This window comes from Rhinopithecus bieti, unplaced genomic scaffold, assembly GCF_001698545.2.
Source record: "Rhinopithecus bieti isolate Rb0 unplaced genomic scaffold, ASM169854v2 scaffold_16999, whole genome shotgun sequence".
In the NCBI taxonomy this organism is placed as follows: domain Eukaryota; kingdom Metazoa; phylum Chordata; class Mammalia; order Primates; family Cercopithecidae; genus Rhinopithecus; species Rhinopithecus bieti.
The window spans coordinates 2,213,644-2,224,059 of record NW_016808939.1 but is presented as its reverse complement, the minus strand read 5'-3'; the positions used below and the strand labels follow the sequence as shown (position 1 = coordinate 2,224,059).

At 39.0% G+C, this 10,416-nt stretch overlaps 1 protein-coding gene across 1 annotated transcript in view; it reads left to right on the top strand.

Annotated features, from left to right (window-relative positions):
- Nucleotides 1–949: 949 nt before the first annotated feature.
- Nucleotides 950–10,416, top strand: part of DDX60L (DExD/H-box 60 like) — a 120,073-nt gene continuing 110,606 nt past the window's right edge. Inside the window, 3 exon segments of the mRNA XM_017887899.1 lie at nucleotides 950–1,091; nucleotides 9,055–9,124; nucleotides 9,641–9,830. Coding sequence (XP_017743388.1) covers nucleotides 1,052–1,091; nucleotides 9,055–9,124; nucleotides 9,641–9,830 — 300 coding nt within the window. The 5' untranslated portion in view covers nucleotides 950–1,051.

The window sequence follows — 10,416 nt, the reverse complement described above, 5'->3', positions numbered from 1 at the left end:
TGCTAGCAAATGCATTCTTATGATACAAAGGTCCAGTATCAGATGCTAGAGAAGAATCCATCTGAGATGAACTCATGACTTAATCATGAGTCATTTCAAGTTCTTTCTCAATGTCATCCTCATTGAGAAAGACAATCATAACTATTTTCAACCAAAAAAAAAAAAAAAGGAAAATCTCAACAGAAGTGAGCAATGTTTTCACCTCCGTTTTGAAGCCACTTTATATTCCAGAGTCTGAGAAAAAAACTACCCTTCTGGGCTCTTTCTATTGTGAACAAGTCACTTCCTCCCTTTCCTTTTCTTGAAGACAGAACTTCTGGTTTCGAATTCTCTCCATTTATTACCCAATGTCCTTACTTGGGCACCCTCACCACCATCTTGACTCTCAATATATTCTGCACATGCATAACATCATGGAATTAAGTGTCTGGAGCACTAAGGGCCACCACGGGCTGGGGTTGAAACTCGAATTTCCAACATTAATGAGCTTGATGACAAAACTAAAGAGCATTCTTCTCAATTTAAATTCTTTGTGATACATGATTGGCCTTTCAAATGTTCACACTGGACAGTTATACTATTGGAAAGTTTTCATAAAATGAACTTCTTAGGACAGAAACTCAAAGCCCCTAATCTTTTTTTACTCCATTTTTGCATGTCCGGTACCAAGCCAGAAAAGAAAACCACCACACCTCACCATAGACGTTCACAGTGCTTACAGTGCTGCATTTACTCTCAGCCTCAATTCCTTGTTTAGACTCCCAGGTTTCTCTGCTTTTACATGCATGTCCCAGATATATCGCATATCATCGCTTCTGCTATTACCTCCCTAAGTATCAGAGTAAACCAATGCAGACCTATATTCTACCTTCAGAAAATTGGGGAAATCGAAAACGCCCCATGATAGAGAAAAGAAACCGAAACTAACTCCCTAGATACAAACTCGGGCGCTGGCTGCTGTGTGACTCAGAGCTCCCAAACCGACACCAGGCGCTGTGCTCGGCCCCTCTGCTCCACCTCCTCCCCGCGGGGCGTGCAGCTCAGACGCTCTATGGACCTAACAGGTTCGGTGATCCGGGTGAGGATTGCAGGTGACATGGGGTGTCGCTAGGGACCTTGGAGCGGAGCTGTCCCGCGGGGTTCTAGATTTACTTCAACATCCCGATGGACCGGGCGGGGAAGTGGCCCCGTGGCTTCGCGCGCGCAGGGCGCGGGGAGCTGGGGCGCCCACTGGGCTCCAGCGGCAGCTTCTCGGGCAGGCGTAGAACGGGCTTGGGGAGGGGTAAGGAAGAGGGACGACCGCCTTGAGAGAGGAGAGTGCTCAGGCTTTTAACGGGTGCTCTTCACCCGAGGGGGCTGGGGATCTGGGGTACTGAGGAGAAAGTAAGGATCATCAGATCTGAGCACAGCCAGTCGGACCTGGACATTGACAGACAGCAAGCGGCTTCCTTTCTTTCGTCTTGGATTTAAGCTCTTAATAGCGGAAGTCAGGCTTTGTTATTTCCCCGGAAGGTACTTCGTTCTCTTTCCCCGCTTCTCTTTTGTTTACAAAGTTACATTGATAAATTTATAATGTAGTCCTCAAGGTTTTCCATAAAGAAGCTGACATCGTCCGTGATGGGGACTTAAGGATTATGAAGCTCCTAATGACTGCTAGAAAAAGCGATCAGAACCAGACAGAAGCAAGTCCTTTAAAGACACAGTAAGAAGTCCAAACCATAACATCAACGACATACAGACCTTCATGATTTCGAGTATTCTCCTGAAAGCAGTAACATATCATTCAACCTAAGATTTGCAGTTTGAAGTTTAGTGGAACTCAGGTGCTGAGATTTGAGGGTACTAAAATAAATGAGGGTGGATTATGCATACAAGGCCCTTCCCCTTCTATCCCAAAGATTTGGGGGTAGTTTAGTGTGAATCCTTCCTGACACTCTACAAAGAAACAAGTTTCTGTCTGTAGCTCCTATCTCTCTTTCTGTCCATCCATCCATCCATCCATCCATCCATCAATCCATCATCCAACCATCCAACCATCCATCCATCCATCCATCATCTGGCCATCTCTATCTTTAAAAGATATTTTGGCTGTCATACTGGTATGCTTTTTCTCAGTTCATGATTTATTGGTACCTGTCAGACTCATTTAATAATTGCTGTATGATAACCCATGGTATGTTGGGTCATTATTGATCAGTTTTATTTGAAGCAGAAGAGAAAGACATAAAACAAAAATTAAATGCCCTTCTCTACTACTTTCCCCTTCATACTCAGTCTCACAGTTTTAGTTCTCCTGAGGCGCTACCACTCCAAATATATACATTTCTTTCTTGGTTGCTTATAACTTATATGCTTACAAATCAGTTTTTTGTTTTATCAACTTTAGACAGACTCCAACGACTCCCTGTGAAAGGAACACCCAAGTCACCCACTTTGTCTTCCAATATGAGTTATATATTTTAAAAATTTCTTCTCATGATTGGCTTTATGGCTTTTAATAAAATATCCATGTTAATTATCATCCACGGCTATGTTGATATGGGTGGAAATCTCTGTGGTTTTCCCTGCTGCAGGCTCATTTTCTGCTTTGTAAGTATGGAGACCTGCTGGTTGATTTACTGATACAACCCTTTTTTATAACCTGCTGCTTGTTTTACTGATGTAACCATTTTTAAGGCAGCTCATAGTTTATTTGGAAATACAGTTCTCTCAGAAATGTATACAGCTTCTGATGCTCTAGTTCCCTATGCTGTTAATTACACCCAGAGAGTTTCTATTTTCATCCTTAATTCCGTCTCAAATTAGCAGAATCTGTCTTAAGTTCATTTGAAATGATAGTCTGGCCTGGGAAGGTAACACCTCCACATAACACTTGCAGCAAGACTAAGTCCTTCTGTTTAACTGAGAATTCTTTATGAGTCTTTGTTGAGCAAGGTTTTTTTTTTTTTTTAAGTCTTGTCACTTTTTATTTGCAGTACAGAAACTGTCACCTGTGCGACCCAAATTTCTTGGCTCCCTTCCTTCTTCTCCTCCTTTCCCCTTCCTTCCTTCCTTCCTTCCTTCCTTCCTTCCTTCCTTCCTCAGTGCCTTCCTCCCTCCCTCCCTCCCTCCCTCCTTCCCTCCCTCCATCCCCTTCCCTCTCCCTCCCTTTCCCTCTCCCTCCCCTTCCGTCTCCCTCCCCTCCCCTTCCTTTCCTTTTTTAAATAGGGATGTGGTCTCATTTTTGTTGCCCAGGTTGGTCTCGAACTCTTCACCTCAAGCAATCCTTCCACATCGGCTTCCCAAAGGGCTGGGATTATAGGTGTGAGCCACTGTGTCCAGCTAATTCTCTTCCTTCTAACTCTGCTTTCATACCACCGAGTTCTTTCTTAAGACGTTTCTCTTTTCCATTCTTCTTTGGTCGTAACTCCTCAAAAACAGCAACTAAAACACTATAGACATTGACCAGCAACCTTTTCCAATCACTTTTCTGTGAGCATCAGGCTTGTTGGCATGTGATTGGCTTCCTAGTTTTGAAGGGGATGATTTTTACTAGATATTTTGCTTTGCATCACCTGGGTTTCCAACTTTTAAGCCCAAGAAGCCTAGTTTCTCACTGCCTATTATCTGTCCATTAGGGTGGAGATACATACCATGTTAATGGTTTTATAATCCGCGTTGGTCTCTTTTTACATCTAAGATGAGGATGAAAATTATATCTGTGTGGTATGTTATAGTTTGTTAGTATTAAGAAAATTAGTGGTACACAAAATGATGGTGCATCTTGCAGTTCATGGCGTTTTAGATTAAGAGAATGATAGCACTATACAATTATGTAATGATAAGAAGGATTTCATTTTATTTATTTATTTTGAGACGGAGTCTCTCTCTGTCACCTAGGCTGGAGTGCAGTGGCAGGATCTGGGCTCACTGCAAGCTCCGCCTCCTGGGTTCAGGCCATTCTCCTGCCTCAGCCTCCTGAGTTCCTGGGACTACAGGTGCCTGCCACCAAGCCGGGCGAATTTTTTGTGTTTTTAGTAGAGATGGGGTTTCACTGTGTTAACCAGGACGGTCTCGATCTCCTGACCTTGTGATCTGCCCGCCTCGGCCTCCCAAAGCGCTGGGATTACAGGTGTGAGCCGCCACGCCTGGCCAGGATTTCACTTTTGTACCAATTTCTGTAGCAGTAAGGGAATGCTAACTTTTGTAGCAATTACAACTTCTAAGTTTCAGTGGCATTACACAGTAGAAATTTATATATATTGTCCTTCTAAGAGTTCAAAGCAGATTTTCCTGGCCAGTGGGCCCTATAGTGATTCAGGGACCCAGTTTCTTCCATATGGTATTTCCACTGTTCCCTGGAGTCTTAATATTCTTTGCACCTAACTTTTTAAAGATAAGTAAGAGTAGAGAAAGGTATACCTACTTCTCAAAAGTCTGGCTATCACTTCCACTCAGATTCCATTGGTAAGAACTAATTTCATGGCTATCTCCAGATGCAAAAGAATGGGGAAAATCTAGTCATTGGCCAGATAGCTACTTCTCAGTGATAATTCTTACATGTGGAAGGAGGAGCATGAATTTTAGTGGACAGTTGATATCTCTGATCTGATTCATATGATTTTTTTTTTCAATTTTTTTAACTTCCATCAGAATCCAAAAGAAAGTCTTCACATTACAATTGGTATATAAATGTCTTGGTTTTTAATCTATAGGGTTCCCTCTTTCTCTCTCTCTCTCGTCATCTCTGACTCTGTCTCTCCTTGCTATTCTCTATTAGTTCTTAGAATTAGAGGCATAATCAGTTATTTTTAATTTTTTATATTTTTGTTAAGAGTTCACATACATGGCCTCATATTCCATTCAGAGACAGAGAATGTCTTGCTATCTCTATTTTTATGATGTTAGTATCCATTGATGTTCAATATCTAGATCTATTAATTTATTAGATGTTTCAACATGAGGAAAAAATAAATTCCTCATTTCTTCTTTTATTTTTTTGAACTGGGTTACTTCTGTAAAGACAAACTTCTCATACTATTTACTTAATCAGGGTTACACTTTGTATAACGTGACAATAGAGGATAAGTGTTTTGTTTTGTTTTTTTTGCATTCAAAGCATGTTCTTTTTAAAAACTTTTATTTCTTAAATCTTTATTTTTTGATTTATCTTCTCTCTTAGTTTGCTAAAGCTGCCGTAACAAAATATTATAGAGTGGTGGCTTAAACAACAGAAATTTGTTTCTCACTATTTTGGAGGCTGTGCAGTAGAAGATCAAGATTCTGACTGATTCAGTTTCTGGTGAGGGATATCTTCCTGGCTTGTACATGACTACCATCTTTTTTTTTTTTTTTGAGACGGAGTCTGGCTCTGTCGCCCAGGCTGGAGTGCGGTGGCCGGATCTCAGCTCACTGCAAGCTCCGCTTCCCAGGTTCATGCCATTCTCCTGCCTCCGCCTCCCAAGTAGCTGGGACTACAGGCGCCCGCCTCGTCGCCCGGCTAGTTTTTTTGTATTCTTTAGTAGAGACGGGGTTTCACCGTATTAGCCAGGATGGTCTCGATCTCCTGACCTTGTGATCCGCCCGTCTCAGCCTCCCAAAGTGCTGGGATTACAGGCTTGAGCCACCGCGCCCGGCCATGACTACCCTCTTGCTGTGTTCTGAGAGAGAGAGCAAGCACATGGGGGTGGGGGGTGGGGAGGGAGGCGGCAGGGGGAAGGGAGAAGGGAGAGAGTATGAGCTCTCTGATGTTTCTTCTTAAGAAGACTCCAATCCTATCAGATAAGGACCCTATTCTTATGGCCTCCTGTAATCCTTATAACTTCCTGAAGCCCCCATCTCCAATTACCATCACGCTGGGGTTTAGGGCTTTAAAATATGAATTTTGGGGGGACATAAACATTTAGTATATAACATTATCTTTGGATGCTATTTCTGGGCTCCATATATATATATATTTAGAAATGATAATAATAGCATTCCTACTCTTTTCCTACCGTTTTTCCCTCTTTGTACTTCTCAAATTGGTTAGCTATTTTAATATATTAACAATGTTCAAAGCATTTACATTTTAGTTCTCTGAATAAATTAAGTTCATTGTTATTTGTCTATATATTGAGTCTAAAATTGAAAACAACAAAAAATAACTGTATATACAGTATTCATTATGGAGTCAAGTTTTGTGACCAGATCCAAATAGGAAATGCATCCTATATCATTAAAACTTGATTACAGTGGACTTTTCAAAGCATTAAAGAGGATGAAGGATGTTAGTCATGTGTCAGAGCATTCAGTGTTGGCCATAATGTTAAAAGAGCTGACTTTAATCAGTTTTCAACTATGTCCAGGTGCTCTTTAAGCAGTTTATATATTAACACATTTTATCTTGACAACCCTAGGATAATAATACTATTCCAAATTCGCAGACAGGAAACAGAAACAGAGATGGAAGCAATTTGCCTCAGGCCACACGACTAGTTAGTTGTACAATTAGGAATTCAACCCAGGCATCCTGGTTTCAGAGCTCATGTTCTTATTCATTTTAATGCCTCTTTCATTTTCATTCTTTTGTGACTAAAATGTCTTTCCTTTTTGCCAGATTTTAGATTTTCTCTTTATCTTTGGAGCACTAAAATGTTATCAGGATATCTCTAGCTGTGGCTTTCTCTTTTTTCATCAAATTTGTTTTGTTTTGGAGAATCTTTTAATCTAGGGACTCATATTTTCTTCAGCCCTGAGGCAGTCTTCTTAAATTACATTTTCTCACATTATGTTTTCGATTATTTTTGCCCTCATTCTGGTATCCCAGTTATTTCCTCTGGGATTACCTTTTAATGGATTATATAAGCTTTGATCAATTTTTCATGTGTCTTAACGTTTCTCTGATTTCTATCTCATTGTCTTTCTGGACTCTGTCTTTTAACTTGGGATTCTGTTTTATTGTTCAGCAAACTAATTTATTTTATATCTGCAATCTTGCTTTGAATTTTCAAGAGTGCTTCCTTATTCCTGTATTTTCTCTTTTCAATAGCAGCATGCAAGCTCCTATTTCATAGATTCAATATCTTTGATTCTATATGAAAATTCTAGTTGGAATTTTTAAAATTTCTCTTTTGGCTTCCAAATTATCTCTGTTTTCTCAGTATGTCTTTTAGAATATTTTGATTTTTTTTAGTTTGTTTATTTGTCTTCATTTTTGGTGTTTATTTTCTGTCCGATCAGTATTTTATATCTGACGATCCTTACTTTTTTAAAATTTAAAAATCACAGTGCTTAATAAAAAAGCTGATTTAGGCTTTCCTAATCTGTCTCTCTCTTAAACGGGAGGGGCTCTTTGAATGACCACTCCATTCACTCCTTCAGGGCTCCTCTGAAATGTTGCTTTCTTGGAGATACTGTCTATAGCAATCCTGTCCAATTTGTTATAACTCTTTTATTTTTTAAATAGTACTTAACTTTTAAATATTTAAAATTTTATTTTATTTTTTTCTACTAGATGATAAGCTCCTAGAGTGCAGCAAAGCCTACTTTTGTCCTTTTCACTAGACTCAAGTGCAGTGCCTGTCACACAGCTGGTGTTTGCACATTCAATAGTTGTTGAATAAATGCATTCTGCTTTCTGTCCCTTCAGTTTCACAGAGACTGTACTTTCTTTGGCTATAATTACTTTTCTGCTTACCAATCCTGTGGCCATGTTGAGTTCTAACCGTATATTGCTGCTATTCTTTATGGTAAGTATGAAGTGAAGAAATGAGTTCTCCCAGAATCCGCTCCCAAGACAAGGATTTGAGTGCCAATAGTTCATTTTGGGAGTGATCAGGAGTGGCCAGAAACTTATTTTGGGAGTGACCCAGAGTCACTAATAAGCACTGGTCAGTGATTTCTTCTACCTGCAAAATATACTCATTTCCTCAGTTATCTTTAGAAATCAAATGACAGTTCTATTTCTAGCCCAGAAACTGTCCACCTTTCAGCATGCTTTGTCCAAGCCCCATCATCCATCCTCTTGTCCTTGCTAGGATCTGAGGAGTCATCTGTGACACTCCCAACTCTCCCTTCCCATGTGGAATCTATTGCCAAACTATGTCACATTCATCTTCAAAATGCCCCCCCTGATAAATCCGCATCTCTCCGGCTCTAAATAGCACCACATTACCTCAAACCACCATCATCTTTCTATAGGACTATTTCAGTAGCTTTCTCTATGCGTCTCCCCTTCCAGTCTGCTGTCTGTACTAAAGATAATGTTTTCCAAATGCAAGTTTAATCAAATTACAACCAGTTTAAAACCCATCAGTGGCTGAATTTAGCTCTGAAGATGAAGACGAAACACCTTAAAATCCCTTAGAAGACTCCCTAGCTTCCTTTTTCTCTAACCTTATCTGTCACAGCCTTACCCTCTGCTGCAACTGCACTCACTTCTTTTCTGAATCTCGTACTTTCCATACTGTCCTCTGTCACAGGGCCTTTGTGCATGCTGTTCCCTTTGCCAAGAATACTTTTTATTCCTTTTTTGGGGGACAAATTAAGGGAGTACTCATTCCTTCAGATCTCAGTTCATGCATTAATTCCTTAGGGAAGCCACCCTCATCTCTGCCTTTTGTCACATTTGTGATTTGAAATTGTTTGTATGATTATTTGATCAATCTTTGCTTATTTACTAGACTGCTTGCTCTGTGAAAATTGTAACCATATTTTTTGGGTTCATTTCTTTGTTTCAGGAATAAATGCAGTTCTGTTTTTTTTCGTTTATTACAGAGGTGCCATTCACATCAAATGTAGCCATTTTAGAGGTACCAAAATAAAATATATCAGCCATATTTAATAAATTCCAGCTCTACTCTTCTACCCTATAGCCCAAGAAGCAGCAACGATGGGTAATTCTCAATCTTTGATATTTGTAGCCTATAAAACCACAATCTTGTAAGATATTCAGATTCAATAATGTTACAAAGTTATTGGATATCTATATTTCCTTTCCTTAATAATTACTAAATTATATAGCTGTGTAAAATATTGATGGCTCAAAAGTCTCTCTTTTTTTTTTTTTTTTTTTTTTTTTTTTTTTTTTTTTAGGGTTAAAGGATCATGCAGGATTTTTCAGGAAAATGACAAAGTTAATTTTGGATGAAATGCCAAAAGCTGGGTAAGTACTATGAAGTGAAAAAAGAAGGAGCTATACTATTGTATACTCTGGGTATCGACATCCCTCTTAACCTGTATACATATACATGATCACTCAACCTATTTATCTTGGGGCAACTTGGAGAGGATGGGAACACACTCTTCTTCCTATAGTTGTCATAGCTGTCACTGAACAGATAGTTTCCTAGAGCAATCAGATTTATGGAGTTGGGGGTTATATATGTCCTTATCCAGAATAACAGCCTTTAGAATCATATTCTCAACTTCAAATCCTGGCTCTGCCATTTGCCATTGGATAAATTCCTTTGCCTCTCTGAGCCTCATTTTATTTTAATAAAATAGTAATTGTGCTATCTCCTTCTTATAAAGGACAGTTGCTTAAATGAGATATTTGAAAAGGTATCGTAGACTGGCATGAAGTACTCAACAAATAGTACCTTATGCAATAGTAACAACAACAGCAACAAAGTCTCTGTGAAACATCTGTGATTTTTATTCTCGTTGATTTTTATTTTAGGTATTCCAGCATATTAAATGATTTCGTGGAATCTAATTTTTTTGTGATTGATGGAGATTCCTTGCTTGTCACATGCCTGTGTGTAAAATCATTCAAGTGGGGACAGAATCTCCACTTTTTCTATCTGGTTGAATGCTATCTTGTGGATCTTATGAGTAATGGAGGACAATTCGCCATAGTTTTCTTCAAGGTAATGTGTGATGATTGATGTCTTTTTAGTCCTTTGAAGACTATAACTGAAATCTCTTAACCTAAATAGTCTTTGACCTAAAATGAAGCATGCCATCATAGAAAATATAAAAAGACAGGTTAACAAAAGAAAATAATTACCCATAATTTCACTACTCAGAGATAACCATTCTTTATTTTTTATTTTATTAATTTTTTTTCCTCAACGCTGTTCCCACATTCACAATATAGATCAGGCACAGAGCCTTGGCTGAGGGGTATATGGGGTAGTTTACTCTACCTCCTTTTCTATACAGTCGGTATAAGAATTCAGCCTGTGGTAAGCGCCAGGAAGCCCATTCTTTAGGTTTCAATATTTTGTTATAAAAATTTCAAATATACATAAGTTGAAAGGTTGTGGAGCAAATATCTATATTCCACCATCTAAATCCTACAATTATATTTTATTTTACTTCTTCATATATCTGTAAGCTTATCCAAGCCTTTATTCACCTTTCAATCCTTTTGTTTTGGGGGTACAGTTCAAAGTAGTTGTAGACATTACATTTAACTCTGAAACATTTCATCATACATGCCATTAACTAGAG